General features: G+C 41.3%; 1 protein-coding gene across 1 annotated transcript in view; it reads left to right on the plus strand.

The window, feature by feature from the left end:
- LOC146809437 (circularly permutated Ras protein 1-like) overlaps positions 1-17,228 on the plus strand; it is a 293,808-nt gene that overhangs the window by 250,048 nt on the left and 26,532 nt on the right. Inside the window, exons 13-16 of the mRNA XM_085616287.1 lie at positions 474-558; positions 827-933; positions 3,093-3,205; positions 3,608-3,719. Of these exons, the coding sequence (XP_085472413.1) occupies positions 474-558; positions 827-933; positions 3,093-3,205; positions 3,608-3,719 (417 nt within the window). The remainder of the gene's footprint in view (positions 1-473; positions 559-826; positions 934-3,092; positions 3,206-3,607; positions 3,720-17,228) is intronic.

Genomic DNA, 17,228 nt, shown 5'->3' on the forward strand with positions numbered 1-17,228 from the left:
TTTCCCACGTCTGTCAATGTTGTTGGTGATGCTCTAAGCTCCTGGCAGCCAGACTTATTCTTCCAATCACCAAATCTGAGGATCTTCTTTTGGATGTGTTACGTTTAAGGTGGTTAGGGAGTGTTCATTGGTTGTTGACTTTGGAGACAGCAGGCTAGTACTCATTTGTCATTATTGTTTGTGTTTTCCAGTTTTAGTAAGGTATGAGTATTACTGGCATAGTTGTAGCAGGTGCTGTAGTGGGCAAATGTATGTCAAATAGTGCAGGTGGCTGAGATAGACATTGAAGAGGAAAAGGGAATTTATTGATCTTGGAGGTAATCCTGACTTGAAGCTGGAAGGCAGCGATGTTTGGGGGGGGCAAGATGATGCTTGATTTGGTGAAGAGGTAGGAAGAGATCTAGTCCGAGGTCATTTCTTTTAAGACAAATTCCTATAGCTTCTGTCACTTTCACTCCTACTTCTCTCCGCAGTGTGGTTGTTTCCGTGTTGACCATAGAAGGCACAGACTGTAGTCTCCTTGAGCTTGGTCAGTTGGCCAGTAAGACAGGAGGCAAGGTAAGACATTTACGATTATATTTAAGTGTTTTATTGTTTTTTTTCCTATATGTCCCGTTTTGAAGAACGCTCTGCTATGTTGCGGTCAGGTTGGATCACATAAATGCATAAAATAAATACAATTCATTTGAGCAAAAACGTCCATAACTCATGGCTGGAACAAGTGCGCCTGCCTGACACACGAGAGGAATTGGGCAGCATTTTTAGTGGGAGAGAATTAGCAGTGTGGTAACTGAGGTACTTTTTTTTGGGTCTCCTCTGTCTTCAGGTGAATATTGTGTCTCCCAAGCATCTGTACAGCGAGTTCCAGTCTATTGTGGAGACCGAGGTCATTGCCACCAATGTCAAGCTAAAGATCTTCCTGCCTCAGCCCATGTAAGAAAAATCAATTTTGCAGAAAAAGAGAAAGTGTGTATATGTGTGTGTGTCAGTCTGTGTGGTTAGATGTGAAACCAAAGCAAAAGTGGATTAGATCAGTGGCATTGCTAGTGGGGCAGGAAGGTCTAGGTTTCTTCTCTATTCCACCGTGTTCCCACTGCACTCCATCAGAACAGCTCATCACTAAACACAAATATTGTATGCTACCATACATGCCAACATCTGTGAACACCAACAATGTAGATTTAGTGGGCGATTTGGAAAAAATCTAGAACCTTCATTTAATTTTGGTGCTACCTTGTAATGGAGTTATGTAGTTTTTAAGCTGGAGAAATAAAATAGCTTAACTCCAGGACTCTGTCCTCTAGGCCCAAAGAGGTGGGGTCTATGTGCTACTTCAGGAGCCTCCAAACTTTTCAGCACGAGGGCCACATCCTATATTTTACAAATATTTGCGGGCCAAAAAAAAACTGCTTAATAAATGAATGAATACAATTTAAAATGAGTGAATAAGATTTACTTGGATCTTTTTTGTAAGCAGCATGATATGTTTCAGAACAAAAGAGATTTGTGACAATTACAAAGAAAGAATGTTGTGCTCAAACTGAGAAATTATATATAATGAGTAAAAATGTAAAACATTAACAAATGTTCTGACAGAATAATCAATTACTTATCTGTAGGTAAGAAAAGCAGGCTACTCATTTTAATATTAATTTTAAACACTGAGGGCCCGATTCACAGAACTAACTTAAGACAAAATCCTAAACTTACTACCATTTTGGTATTCACAGAAGGCACTTACTCATTTTGGTATTCACAGAAGGCACTTACTCATTTTGGTATTCACAGAAGTTAGGAATCCTAAATGACTTCTGTGAATACCGAAAGCCTTAAAATTTGGATTTTTCTCAGTTTAGTAGTAGTAAAGTTAGGAGTCCTAACTTTAGGACTCCTAAACTGAGAAAAATCCTAATTTTAAGACTTTCGGTATTCACAGAAGGCATTTAGGAGTCCTAAAGTTAGGACTCCTAACTTCTGTGAATACCGAAGTGAGTAAGCGTCTTCTGTGAATACCAAAATGAGTAAGTGCCTTCTGTGAATACGAAAATGGTAGTAAGTTTAGGATTTTGTCTTAAGTTAGTTCTGTGAATTGTGCCCTGAAAATTTACAAATTCACATGAAATGACAATTTGTCCAATTTTGTGGCACACATTAAGAAAAATCAACACACTCCAAGAAAGAACTTCAGTAAAACAAAGCAAAGAAATTCAAATTAAACTTGAGCCATTAATAAAGGTCCAACAAAAATTATTTCCGTCTGCTCCTTTCTACACAATTCTGGCAATTGGAGATTTCAATCACAAACAACAAAACATGAAGCACATGATTAATGGGAATGAAGAAACAGATTTTTTAATTTCAAAATATCACTGAACTAAGGAGCCAATTATTTGAATGCTCATCAGATAAATTTGCTCGACATTTGGCCTTGACATACTTAAGTTTTAAAAATGTTTGTTAGAGTCTAAGGATACAATCTTGTAGTGGGCCGGGCATTGCCCTTAGGCCGTTGTTTGGAGACCACTGTGCTACTCCATAGGCTTTCAATATCGCTTCACATTGCTCTTCCTGGCTGCCTTCATTTTCTCTCTGGAAGTGCACAGGCTGTGGGGCATTTGTAGTTTAAACAGTTGGCACAGTGATCTGTCCACCATCAGCCTTTTGTTTACTGTACTAAGACCTTAATGTTATGAGTAGCTATCTTCAAAAATACCAGCAGTAAACGAAAGGTTAATGGATTTATTGCTTTATGATGTAATTATTTTCTTTTTATTCCATAAAGGAAAGGTTGCCCTTATAAAAGAAGGACCACTCACATTCACATATTAGCCAATTATAGGTTCCCTTCCCCATTGTGTCCCATTAAATATAATTTCTAGAGGCTTCCCTACATCCATTTTATAGGGGGTTGGGGTGATTTGTTGACCAGTCCAACTCTGCGAGAGGAAACGAAAAGGGAGAGGGATGAAGAGACATCAGAAGTAGTGACAGTACCTAAGACAACCCTGTTGTGCTCATGCTGTAGGTGCCATTCCTCATCACTGTATAAAGCTCCTTACAGGAAGTGATGTAATCTTCTCTTCCCTCTAAAGGTTCTTCCTCTATGAGGAGCACACCCTTCCCGTTCTGGACCGTCCCCTTGGCAGCGTCAGCAAGGACACTGAGGTGACATTCGAGTTCAGCACCCATGAGTCCAAGCACAGTGGTGAGTGACAGGGAACTCTGTGCAAGAGTCAGCAAATGAGGCAGGTGTAAGGGGTGATGGCGACTTCTCAACAGCAGCTTATTGTAGGGCTATGGTACCTTATATTAAGACACCAGGTTCAGACCCTTTGTTCAGGTGGAGTAAGGATGGTAATATGATTTCTAGTTATTCACAAGTAAGACAAGGGCTTGGGAAGCACCAGGAAGTAATTAGGTGACTCCAGGGGCAGGGGCTGCATAGGTTACTTCTCTGGTGTCCCTATTAACCCTGGCCTATCCCTCCCACTGATGAGTGCTGCATTTTTTGTCATTACAATTTTCTAGTGTTTTTTTTGTTGCTGTGCATTCTCTGAATCCATTGACCCATCTCTTCCCTCTTTGTCTCTCTTTACCGTGGTCACAGAGGCATTGCGGTACTCTGAGCTGCCATTTCAGGCCCAGTTGAGCTTTACCATGCCCGATGGTCATCTTGCCGTCCGAATCCTCAGCCAGAAGAGATCAGTAACCAATGACAGGTACCAGTCAGCACATGTATCTGTTTATCAACCACTGGTCATGCCACAAATTGGTAATTGTATTGTTGTAGCAGTTGTAAAGGAAATGCCAATCATTTTTCTTATCAGAGCACAAGGGGTGTCAATATAGAGGAAATGTCCCACACCTCCATCCACACTTAAGATGCTATAGACAGGTTGTGAAGCCTCGCTCTGTGTATTTTGCTTCTGACTACTAGCAACATTGAGCAATCCCCAGAAAGTCAATGTCCTACTCAAAGAATAAACTAGCTTTGATATTTCCTCCCTTCCTCCCCCTGATTCTGAGGGAACTCTTCGTAATCACTCAATTTTGAAAGACCACTTATTTTCTTCATCAGTGATCTCAACACATTATTCAGAATGCTCCGATGATAGATGCTATGTGAGTGAGACAAGGTGACCAATTTTCCAAAACAGTCTCTTCCTCTATTCAGAATAGCTTTCAACAAGCATTGGCAAAAGCCAGTAGCCAATAAGACTTGCCTTTAACATTGGGGCACAGAGATATTGACTTTACCAATGCTTGGATGTTTTTGTCATTCTTTATGGCAGAAACCCTTGAAACATGGACAACCAAGCATAAGCCTGCGTGTGTACATATGGCAAAAATCTTTCAATAGTGTTTGGTATATTCTTTTACAGAAACCACACCATGATGGGCGCTGTGCGTACGTGTGCATTTGAACAGGCTATCCTCTGAACTACTGTCAGAAGTTATGCACATATGCTATAGTTTAAAAAGTTAAACTTGTCCTTATTTCTGAGCCTGATCCTCGAGTTTTGGTCATAGATTTAGCTACTATTGGAAAAGAGTATTGCCCTGATTCACAAAGAGCCTCTGCACTCTGGGCGAAGGCTCCGCAGCCGTAGCGGGATCTCCACACACGTGGCGGCATCTTTGTACTGCAGTTTCCATTGTGGAGATCCTGCCACGAGAGCAAAGATCCTGCCACGAGAGTGAAGATCCTGCCACAAGAGTGAAGATCCTGCCAGAAGAGCGAAGAGCCTGCCAAGAGAGCGAAGTTGCTGCCACGACTGCGGAGTCTCTGCCCAGAGTGCACAGGTTCTTTGTGAATCGGGGCTATGTGTGTTTGTTTGAGGGGTAGGTATAAAACACAATTTAGACTGTAAAAGAACTGCGCGCTGGACATGTGATGGGGCAGAAGGAATACAAGTTGTAACATATAAGAACTATTTACAGTTTTGGGGGGCTTTTTGCAATCACCCATGTGGGGGTATGAATTCATGGGGGAACTTGGTGCAGTGCAACACTGACCTCGCTGAGGTATCCTGGTGACCCTGACCCAAATACATAAATGTACAAAAAAAATGAATCCCAATTTTTCCCCTTTTTTCAAACTTAATGATCTTGCTCAACTAAAATGTTTTGTCTTGATTGATGACCCGTTCCATTACCAGGGATGAAACACTGTTGACCCTGCAGCCAATTTGAATAGAATAATAATTGCCATATGGATAGTTTATTGGAAATGTATGATCTATACCTATTACAAGAACTATTGCACTATTTCTCTGTCCTTTTGTCTTCCTTTTATACACATACCTTGCACAGTTTCTCTTTATATTCACTGAGTGATCACATGAGTATAGAGAACAGATTTTTCAAACTATGATCAATACTAGTAAAATATATTAAGTCATTCTGATTCCAAAAGGTGGGCTTATTGTTGGCATTTTATTATTGTTGTTTTATCAATTGGATTATTCCTGATTGTTTTTTTGGAAACCTTATTGTACATTTATATATTGTTGACCCTGGTTCCAGGTGGTGTTTGCTTTGCCCCTGTTGCGATAATTTCTTTTTTTATGTTTAATAAGCTTTATTAACAACAATATTGCAAAGAATAAATACAATCATTACCTCTGAAATAACAATTAATGAGACTGATAACTTACAGCAGAAGAGAAAGCTGTTTACAATTTTTAAAACAAAAAACTATGGGTAGGAATGGGAAGGGAGGAAAAGAGAAGGAATAGAGTAAAATATATAGGGTCGAATAACATTATACAATGATATAGAGTAACTTAAACAATTAAGGTAATTAATAGGTGAATATAGTGGTTAAGGCTATTGAAAAAAGAACAGAGAAACCATTCATGGGGGCTTAAAATTTTCAGCAAAATTGTGAGATATTTGTTGTTTTGCAACGTTATTCAAATAAGAAGTTAGTGGTAACCAAAATAAGTCTCTGTTTATGTACGGTATACAAGAAGAGGCAAATGTAACATCTAACCTATGATAGTGACAAACATTATTCCACCACGCTTTAATTGAAAGTTGTGAGGAGGATTTCCAGTTTAATGTAATCTGTTGAAAGGCCAAAGCTAACATGAGGTCAAATAAACCCCGTTGACAAGAATGTACACCCAAGGTGTCAAAAAGACTACCAAGAAAAAATAATACGGTGGACAAGGGAGAGTGTAAATTTAAAAAAAGTGACATATGAGACCAGACATTCTTCAAAAATGTGGCAGTGCGGGGGCAGGTGAATAATAGATGTAGTAAATCTGCAAAAGGGTGACTACAAGACCAACACACTGAATTATGTGAATGGGAAAAAGAAGCAATAGAAACCGGAGTATGATATAATCTATGATATACAAAAAACATAGTTTGATTTTTGGACGCAGATCTAGAGATTTTCAGTGATCTAACCCAAATATTGTCCCATAGATCAATGCTCCAAACACATCCCAAGTCAGTCTCCCATGTAAGCTCCAGTTTTGTTTTAGTGCGTTCAGAGTTTGGGGCTGTTAGAAAATTGTGTAAATCAGAGCAGCTTTTGGGAAAAGACAGATTATCATCCGAAAGGGTATCATCAGATGACAGAAGGGAATAGAAAACATCAAGAATTACCTCCATAAGGATTGAATATTTATACCAAAAAGAACGAGGACAATGGAAAATAACCTGAAATTGACAAAACGAACAGGGAAACGTACCATCAAATAAGTCTTGAACCCAAATTATGCGCTTAAGTCTCCAAGTCTTCCAATAAAGGGGTCTGTTTTTGAGAGTGTTCAGACGATTATATCATAGAGGTGACTGAAGAAAGTTCTTTCTAGAAAGAATCTTGGATTGATGCTGAGGTCTTAGCAAAGAACAAGTATGTTTAAATAATGGGGGTAATAGACGTATTTGAATAAAAAGCAAGAACTTCTTTCACAGAGAAAGATGCTAGAGAATGTTCAATAATACTTCATAAAAGTAGAAAGGGAGAGGAATCAGAAAAAAAACATCTAGAAGCCTGCCGAAGACAAAAAGCTTTATGATGAAGGCAAACATGGAGAAAGCGAACCCCTCCATTAGATTTAGCATCTCTGAGACGGTTTAAGGAGATTCTAGGTTTCTTATTATTCCAGAGAAATTTAGACAGCATAGAGTCCAGCTTTTTAAAATAAGTGGATGGAATAGGAAGGGGAATCATAGACAAAATATATAAGAATATGGGGAGAATCATCATTTTGATAGAATCCAGACGTCCCCACCATGAGAGAAATAACAGGTTTCAAGAAGAAAGAAGCTTTTCAACTCTGTTGAGTCCTTCTTTCATATCAATGGAAATAGTATCAGCAATAGAGCTAGTAAACCAAATACCTAGATATTTAATCTTAGAACTGTTCCAAAGGAAACCAGTATAATCAAAAGATTGTTTAACACAAATTTAGTAATAGGAAGAATATCTGTCTTATCTGAAATGATTTTATAATCTGAAACTAAAGAAAAATCAGAAATTTCCTGTAATAAAGGGGGAAAGAGGTATCTGGATTGAAAGTAAAAAGCAAAATATCATCAGCGTAGGCAGATAGTTTTAGATGACGTTCACCATAATAATAGCCAGAAATAGAATTATTATTACCAATACGAGATAAGAAAGGTTCGAGGGCTAATATAAACAAAAGAGGTGACAAGGGACAACACTGACGGACACCCCGCTGTAATGGGAAAATTTGGGAAGTCCATCCATTAACCAATACCAAAGCCCAGGGGGCAGTATAAAACAGAGAAATAAGAGAAATAAAAGTATGTCCAAATCCATGCCAAATAAGGGCTTTAAGTAAAAAAGACCAATCAACTCTATCAAAGGCTTTCTCCGCATCAATAGAAACTGCTGCCAAAGAGTATGAAAGATGAGGAGCCTTATTCAAGAAATGAAGAGAAGCCTAGAGTTGTCTGAAGTCAATCTACCTTTGACAAACCCACACTGTTCCTTTCCAATGAGATGGGGCAGAAGAGGGTCAAGTCTAAGGGCAAACGTTTTAGTAAAGATTTTATAATCTACGTTTATCAAAGAAATAGGTTGATAATTCTTACAGAATGAGGGATCCTTGCCTTCTTTGGTAAATAGACATATGGTCGCTTCTGGAAAAGTACCACTTGCTCCACCCATCTCCTATAAATAAAGAAAAAGTTGTAAAAGTTTAGGGAGGAGTAAATAAGAGAAATGTAAGTACATTTCCACTGTAAACCCATCCGGCCCTGAAGTTTTACTTTTTTTAAGAAAATGTAAAGCCTTAGAAATTTCCTCCAGTGATAAATCTGAATCAAAAGATGAGACGTTCAAGGCGTCTTGAAAAGGAGAGGGAACATCAGTGAGGTATGCATCAATAAGAGAGGAGGTAGGAGGGAACTCCGGGGTACACAGATGCTTAAAATTTTTTGTAAATGCATGCAAAATATCTTGATCTTTAAATAGGATGGATCCGTCTGACGAATGAATGGATTTAGTGATCGAACGTTCTTTTCGTGATTTAAGATAGTTGGCTAAAAGGGACCCTTCCTTATAACGACCTCCATAATATCGAGCACTACTACGTAATAATATAGAGGAAGCCTTCTCCGTAGAGGACCTATTAAATTCCAACTTAGCCCGGATAAGTTCTTGTAATGAGGTGTCCGAGGAAGTAGCGTGAAATTGATGTTCTAAACGTTTGATATTTGCTAAGAAAAGGTTATGCTTTGTAAGAAGTTGTTTCTTTATTCAATAATAAATAATAAATCCACTAGCAGCTGCTTTAAAAGTGTCCCACAATAGTTGAGAAGAGGTAACAGTCAACACATTCAATAAGAAGAGTTCATTAGCAAAAGAAGTAAATGCGGAAGAAAAAACTGGATCTTTCAATAAAGAATAATTAAATCTTCACCTATTGGACTTGGGATGCGAAGGGAGCGATTCAAAATCAGTAACAACCGGAGCATGATCAGAGATAAGAATAGGTTCAAGAGTTGAAGAAAGAAGATTTAGAGACAAGGAACTAGAAAGAAAAATATAATACAAACGGGTAAATGACTCATGGGGGCGTGAAAAAAAAGAAAATTCTAATGCATCCTGGTTACATAAATGCCAGGTATCTACAAAGTGTGTTTGCGAAATTGTAGTGAGGAATTGTTTGTGAGGTTTATGGGAGACAAAACAGACATTAGATTTCCGGTCCAGGAAAGGATCAATAATCTGGTTACAGTCCCCACCTACAATAACAAAAATTATCTTTATATTGGATACACTTTTTTGTAATATTAGGCCAGAATGAATAATCAGGTTGAGTAGGACCATGAACATTAAAAACAGTTAGAGAAATACCATTAATGAGCAATTTAACCAACAACCACCTTCCCTCAGAATCAATCTCTTTAGATAAAACAGAACAATTCAACTTTTTATGACAAAGAGTAACAACTCCATTTTTCTTAGTAGATGTAGGGGAGACTAAAACTAAGCCAACCCAATTATGTTTAAGTTTAGTGGCTTCCGCTTCTGTAAGATGAGTCTCTTGCAAAAGGACTAAGGGGCATATGTATCAAACGATTTTTTAATCGCAAACACTGCGATTCGCAAAATAACAGCGTTTGCGATTAAAAAATCGGTAATCGGGATGTATGAGCCAAATCCCATCGCAAAATTAAGGAATTGCTAATTTAGCGATTTCTTAATTTTGCGTAAGCATGTAAGAAATCGCAAATTGCGATTTCTTAAATGATATGTAAAAAGCACCCAAGTTGTGCGAATTATCCTTAAGAAATCGCAAATTACCACCAACTTCCAGTTGGTGGTAATTTGCGATTTCCTTTCAAAATTCACTTTTTTGAATTTTACAAAGTGCCACGTGGCGCTCATGCATGCCCTTAGGGCATGTATGTGCGCCATATGCACACACATGCTCATTTCAGGTGTGCATCAGGGTGTCATCATGACACCCTTGCACCTTTGAAATTATTCTCAAATTGCGATTAGCAAATTGCGAATTGCTATTTGAGAATTACTTCCCATTCATTCCTATGGGTCTCCTGGCCCAAAGAAATGAATGGGCAGGTATTCCTTAATTGCGATTTCGCAATTTGCTAATCGCAATTAAGGAATTTTAAGAAAACGCAAACAATGTGCAATTTTTTAAATACATCCCGTTTTGCACTTCTCAAATAGCGATTCTTTAAAAATCGCTATTTGGGAATCGCAAACGGTGATGTTGATACATATGCCCCCAGATCAGGAAACCAAGTGAGACAACATTTTCTGTCTCTTAATAGGGTTAACAAAACCTTTACCATTCCACAATATGACTCTAAATATGAAAACATTGAACATATAGAACACCATATGAACATCAATAATGATTAAGCCAACCCAATGACATTTACATTTGGAGGTTTCCGTAAGATGAATTACTTGAAGAAGGACCAATTCAGGGTTAAAGAAAACTAAATGAGATAAGATTCTCTGGCTCTTAATGGGATTAACAAAACCTTTCACCTTCCACAATATGACTGTGAATGTGAAGATGTTAACATTACATAGAAATCCATACAACCCTAAATAATGAAAAAAAGGGAAAGGAAAGGAAAAAAGAAATAGATGTGAAAAGGATAATATACTGGAACAAATACTAAAGGAAAGGAAAGAGGAAAGGAAAAAAAAGGGACACAAGAGACAGCAAGAAGGGACAGTACATGTCAAACTGACAACTGTAATACGTACCATTTAAGGGGAGAGGGAAGACAACAATAAGGAGTGGTGACACCAGATGAAGATGGCGCAACCGACAAGGGAGAAAGGCATCACGCCAGGACGCCAACATGACAAATAAGGAATGGGGAACAGAACTCCAAATAACCTGCAAAGGAATTGAAGAAGAAAATCAATTTGAAACAAGTGAGAAAACAAGCATCAAGAAGCAACCTGTAAGGGAAGCAATCATTAGTATAAGTGAGAACAACAGTTACATAAAAGTCAAGAGAAAGAAGAAGGACCAGGAATTTCCATTGATGTTGTAGAGTGAGAGTGAATGAATTTCCTTAAGTCTAGAGGATCCTCAAATGTAGATGTATTGTTCTGAAATGTCACTTTGCAGAGGCATGGATGAAAAAGATCATATAGTGCCGCAAGGGCCCGTAGAGCAGGTCGTAATTCAAGGAAGTCCTTCCACCGTTTAGCCGTTACTGTAGCTACATCGTGGGAGATAAACAAGTTAGCACCAGACCAGACGCTTCTTAGACTTTGCTGCGTTTAACACTTGGAAAAGGTCTGTGAATTACAAGAAGAGAAGAATCACTCCACAAGGTTTTGATGGAGCCAACATAGAAAACAGGCAAGGACACAGCCTGTAAGCACGCTGGATATTCAAGTTAGTCGAAGGAGGAAGATCTAGAAGTTTTGGGAAGAAGGACGTAAAAAATGTAACCGGATCATTCCCTTTAAGGCCCTCTGGAAGACCATATAGACAAAGATTATTGCATCTGTTCCTGTTTTCGAGATCTTCAGCAGATTTTTTAAGCAGTGAGATATCTTTCTGCAACGTCACTATTTTTACAGCAGCATCCTAGACATCACTGACACGTTGTTCCACCAAGGAAAGTCGAGAATCCATAGGTGACCACTTATTATCCATCACTTGTAGGTGAGTGTTGGTCTCCTCAATAAATGGACGCAAAGTGCTTATCTCATCCAAAATAGTATCTAAAGATACAGGAATAGGAAGTTTAGGAGGAGAAGGCGGATCTTGCTTGAGGCGCTTATTAGCCGTAGGTACTGCTTGCGTCTTGGAAGTCGACAAAGGCAGAGGTACTGACTGAGAGGTAGAAGACTGAGCCATATCTACTTCAGAGAGCGAACAGTCCATGGAGGGCACAGTAGACGAAGAGTCATCTTTAGATACCTTAGAAGTGCTGCTTTTCATTGAATATGATAAGTTTTTACTTCTGCCTATAGATAACTTTGAAGGACACAGTCGAAAAAAGAACGCAGACAGCAGTAAACATATGTTTCCCTCCACTAATCTCCCAAAGCCAGAAAGACTATCAGTCTGCCAGTTGCGTAAATCTCAGCAAACTAAGAGGCTCAGGACTGGTTAAGACAAGATATAACCAAAAGATAGAGGGGAAAAAAGCACAACAAACGGTCCAGTGCTGAGTAGATTCAAAATGCCCAGAAAAACAAAATGGCGGCTGCAATATTGAAACAGAGTTCAGGGGCTCAAAGTAAGTGAAAAAATCCAAAACACAGGATAAGAAAATCCTCACTCAATTCAGGACGTGTTCCGATGCAATTACTTGCCCAATTCTAGTTCTTTTACGATCACGGGAACCGCATATCAATCACGGCATTCCTGACGCAATACGGAGCTCCGAGATCAGGTGGCTTATTAGGCGCCGCCACGCGCCTACTCCTGTTGCGATCATATCTGATCCAATTTCAGTAGCCACTGACAATACCCAAGAGGTGGTGAAAAGACTTGCTCTAATTGTTTTTCGAAAGGCAAGACGAGAAGTGGTCTTATGGATAAATGGAGGAAGAGAGTTCCAGATCTTAGGGGCAGGAAAGCTGAAATAACTGCCACCACATCATTTAAGGAATTGAAAGAAGGTTAGCATCAGATGATCGATGAGAACGAGATGGTGTACGATGCTTCAGTCATTCACAAATTAAAATCAGCCCAGGATGACAATAAGCTTCATGACATATACACAAGGCCTTGAAAACAATGCACTTAGAGGAAGCCATTGGAGAAAGATCAGATGCAAAGTACATTCAGAGTGAAAGAAACTTAGACCAGAATTACTAAAGGCTTACAACGCAGTTGCATCATGAAAAGGCAAAGCAAGCCCTTAAGTGAGATTTACTATACTTGTTGCCTTGCGTTACTGTGCCCTGTGAAAGTGCTCCATGGTTGAAGCGTTTGTGTTCCCATGCACCCACCCATGGTTTGTGGAGCATTTCCCGATTTACTAACACTAGTAAACTTAGGAATGTGGAAAATGCTGAGCATTCCTAGGGGAGGCGTAACGAGGAGAAATACCTTTTTTTGTCTCCTTTCTATCCTCTTTCTATGTGTGCTGCATTCTGCAGCTCACGTAGAAAGAGGAACAAGCCTCCAAGGATTGTTTTTGTGCAGAAAGGTGTACCACTATAGTGTACCACTATAGTGTCATTGCATTGAGCCTATATGGGATGAGATACGTTACATGGAGGTAATTGAATTGGGCAAACTTAATTCTGGTGTTCAGAGATACCCTGCATACCTGTCTTGTAATGGGTTCCTATTCCTTAACCCTGAACAACCTGCTGAGTGAACCCTTTCACTTAGCCCTGAGGATCGTTAGGTCGGTAAGAGTCATACTCCAAAATGACTCATAGATCCAGGTGATCATCTTGCTCCTCCCACCAAAGGTAAAGAGAGTCCGAAGGTGGACATGTGTTTGTAGCCCCACAGTATTTGGTTCCCACATTTGGGTTATTGCTCTCTGCAGTGTTGCGTAAGTCAGGAACTGTGTCCCAGGCAAACAAACCTCCTCCCTCATCGCCTTCAGCTTGTGAAGATGCCCTTATACATAGTAGTCCTCCACTGTCTCTGTCTCCACCCAGCTCCACTCTCACAGCCGGGCATCCATGAAGTAGCTCCTTGTAGTAGTTAGCAACCCCTCCAAGGGGAGCTCTGGTGTGTATAGTTGATGTTGTTTCATTTTGGTGACCATTGCCCTACATGAGCGGATCGCCACTGCCAGGAGAGCAGTTCTGCTAGCCAGAGTCAACTTCACCCTCATTATTAGTGCTGTAATGGCCACTTTTTGGGACAGCTGTCCGACACCTCCCATCTCTACCACCTGGAGTTCCACCAGCCATTGGGCCATCCGCTGCAGTTGTGCCGATAAGAAATATAGCACGACGTCTGGTACTCCTAGGCCCCCTTACATCATCGGCCGCCTCAATTTGTCCACCAAAGTCCTGTGCATACTGCTGTCCCATATCAGCTCCCGCACCAATGCATTCAGCTCTCGAAACCAAGCCTGTAAAACCCATATTGGTAGGTTCTTGAAATAATAAAGAACTGTCAACCGCATCACCATCTTTGCAAGTGCAATTCTTGCCATTATGGGTAGTTTTAATGACCGCCAGAAGTGCACACTACCCTTCAGAGCTCTCAGTGCTTCGCCCATGTTTTTGTCCCTTGTGTCCAACTCATTGAGGTAAACATTAATTCCCAGGTGCTGTAGCACTCTGGGCTCCTACCTGATGTCAGTTTTTGTCACCACTCGCAGAGTGTCTTGCATGTCAGTGGTCACCGGGAAGGCACAGGTTTTACCCCAGTGAGTGTAGAGGCCTGCCACTCCTCCCAGGTCCTCCAGCAGGACAATGCTCTATGGCATCCTGGCCTCAGCAACCCTTAGGTACAGGATCATGTGACATGTCAAAAGTTTACAGAGACAGCACATGATCCCCGTCTCCCAATGGAATCCCTTTACAGATTCCCTCCATCCTAGCCATGAAGGCCCACGGCCCAATTGCCAACTCAGGAGATCATCGGGGACAGTGGGCTGTCCTGCCATGTGGCGCAGTGTACCACAAATGCCTCTGATATACATTGTCCCGTGTGAACTCTGGCTGCAGCCGCTGTGTATAATAGTCACCCATCAAGGTTCATATGCTCCATCTAAGCTCTGAGATAGCCCTGCAGACGATGTCAAACACTCTACCAAAAGCACCAGAGGCGTGCCACAGAGGATTGAGATTATTTGGGCTTCTCTGGTGGAATCCAGCAGCACCCTTGTCCCCATGGCCGCCCTATATACCTCAGCCAAATGTGGTGCCATGCTGTTTTGGTATGCCAGGTAGGATTTCACCGGCAGTCCATCTGTCCCCAGTGTCTTGCCTCTCGATAGTTATGAGATGGCTTCCTTGATTTCAACCTCCGTAAACTGCTCTTCCAGGCTCTCCCAATCTGATTGCCCAGTTGGGTCCGCAGGGCCCATCGCAGGAAAAGTTATTTCTCTTCTGCTGGGACTGTCAGTTGTTAGCTGTAGAATTCTTGATAATGTACAAATACTTCATGTATGTCAGGGTGCAACAGCATCAGTTCACTCCTGGAGTTCCTGACACAGACAACAGGGCATTTATCCCCTTACTGTACCAGCCACGCAAAGAGGAAGCCTGCTCAACATGGTTAGTATTCAGATATTCTCGCTATGTCAAGGCTCTTAAGTGCTCCTGTGTGGTAACATGTTTTTCTTTGGCTGCCATTCACTTGGGGCACATAGAGGGATCTGTGGGAAGTGCTCTTTCTAACTCCCGGATGGTGCCCTCCTGCTTCTGTGGCTCAGATTCAAGAGTTTTTTGGATTCTAACTGACTGGCCCTCACAAAAGCCCCACACCACCACCTTAAATGCCTCCCATTCAGTTTACGTATTTCGTGCCATGCCCTGATTAATTCAGAAGTGTTCTGCAATGGTAAATCCCAGTGGGGTGCAGAACGTATCTTCGTCCAGATGCGAGGGCAGAGCCCTCCATATTGGGTAGTGGTCCTGCAACTTCCCCATGTGAACCCTATTAGTAGCGGTTTGTGCTCTAGAAGTGTGTGGCAGAGGTACTCCATCTGGACAATGCGCGTAGAGAGGCCCTCTGTACAGAGTATTTTGTCTAGGCCGACGTGCAAATCATGCTGTTGAGAGTAGATGGAGTATTTCTGTTTGTCTGCGTTTCTAGTTCTCCAAACATCCTTCGGCCCCCACCTCCAAGTTCACTCTCTAAAGTCCCTAACCACCTTGGTCACAAGGGAACCTGCTAATAGGGGAAGTGATCTATCGGTGTCTACATCTGCTACAAAATTGTAGCTTCTCCCTTAAAATCATATGGTTCTCGCCCATCTGGGATAACACTGTGGCCAGGGAATCCAAGAACTGCATCTGTCCCACATTTGAAGCATAGATGGGCCCTAGTAGGACTGTAAGCCTGTTGAGGCGGGCCCACACCAACACATATCGTCCCTCCTTGTCTATATATGTCAACATGGGTTCAACAGGGACCCCTGGTTGAAATCCATATCTGGGCTCCTCTTGAGAAAGAGGAGTATTCATGCTGATGAGGGATCTTGACGCTATGTGTGTCTTCCAGCCCTGTGCTTCAAATATATTAATATTTTGTGCCTCTTACTCATGGCTCTCATGCCCCTCACATTCCATTTGATCACTGTATTTAGGAGAAGAGTCATTAAGATTCTTATCCCAATATGTGTGACCTTGTCCACAAGGTGGGTGCCCTCTCAAGTCAGTGTGTGCCACTGTGTGTCTTTCATGGTGAGGGTACCTATTATAACTTATGTCCCACTCCCCTATTTGGAATTGCTATGATTATCCATCCAAACAATGGAGCTTATTGACAGCTCAATGCAACATAACTCAAACAGAGAAAATAACTCCCATCGCCACTAGCAGAGGGAGATAGAAAAAGGGGGGGGGGGGGGAAAGGTAAGTCCGAATGCAAACTCTCTAACCTCCTTTTGCTCTCCCCTTTGTTATGTTGTGAACCCCTGCCAGAGGGCAGCCTTGAGTGTGTTCAAGCATGGCATACAGTCCATTGTTTTGGCACATGAAATCAAAAGTCAACATCCGTCCGTGCCATGAACCTGGGAGGGGACTGCGTTGCGCCTATCATCGTGTCAGGATCCAAACTTCCAGAGTGGCGGTCCAAATTTTGTTAGCTGGCATTCTTTTTCAGCAGGACACCATACAAGTTCACCGCCTGCAAAGCTTCCACTCTCTCCTTGACCACCAGGGTATACAGTGGTTTCTGGTCCCTCACCTGGCTCCCCCATCATGGTTGCCCCCGTTTCTGCTCCTTAGGCTTGGACCTGCCACCAGAGTTGCGTTCTGGCGATAATTCTCAAGCCAGTCCCATGCCAATTTAGGGGTTTCAAAGAATTCTGCTCAGTCATTCACCATGACCTTGAGTCTTGCTGAGAATATAGGAGCGTAGCGTACCAATGCCTCCCTCATTACTTATTTGACTGCCAGAAAAGAAGCGTGTCTGCACTATACCTCCATCATGTAGTCAGGGAAATGGCCACATCAGCGTTCTCTACCTTAATGTAACCCATGGTCTGCACTCATTGTTGGATATGATCTCTGTCCTTGTAGTGCAACAGTTGTGCTACTACTGACCGCCGCTACGCTACGGGAAGTGGGGCTCATGCTGATACTC

The sequence above is a fragment of the Triturus cristatus genome, chromosome 7, assembly GCF_964204655.1.
Source record: "Triturus cristatus chromosome 7, aTriCri1.1, whole genome shotgun sequence".
Taxonomy (NCBI): domain Eukaryota; kingdom Metazoa; phylum Chordata; class Amphibia; order Caudata; family Salamandridae; genus Triturus; species Triturus cristatus.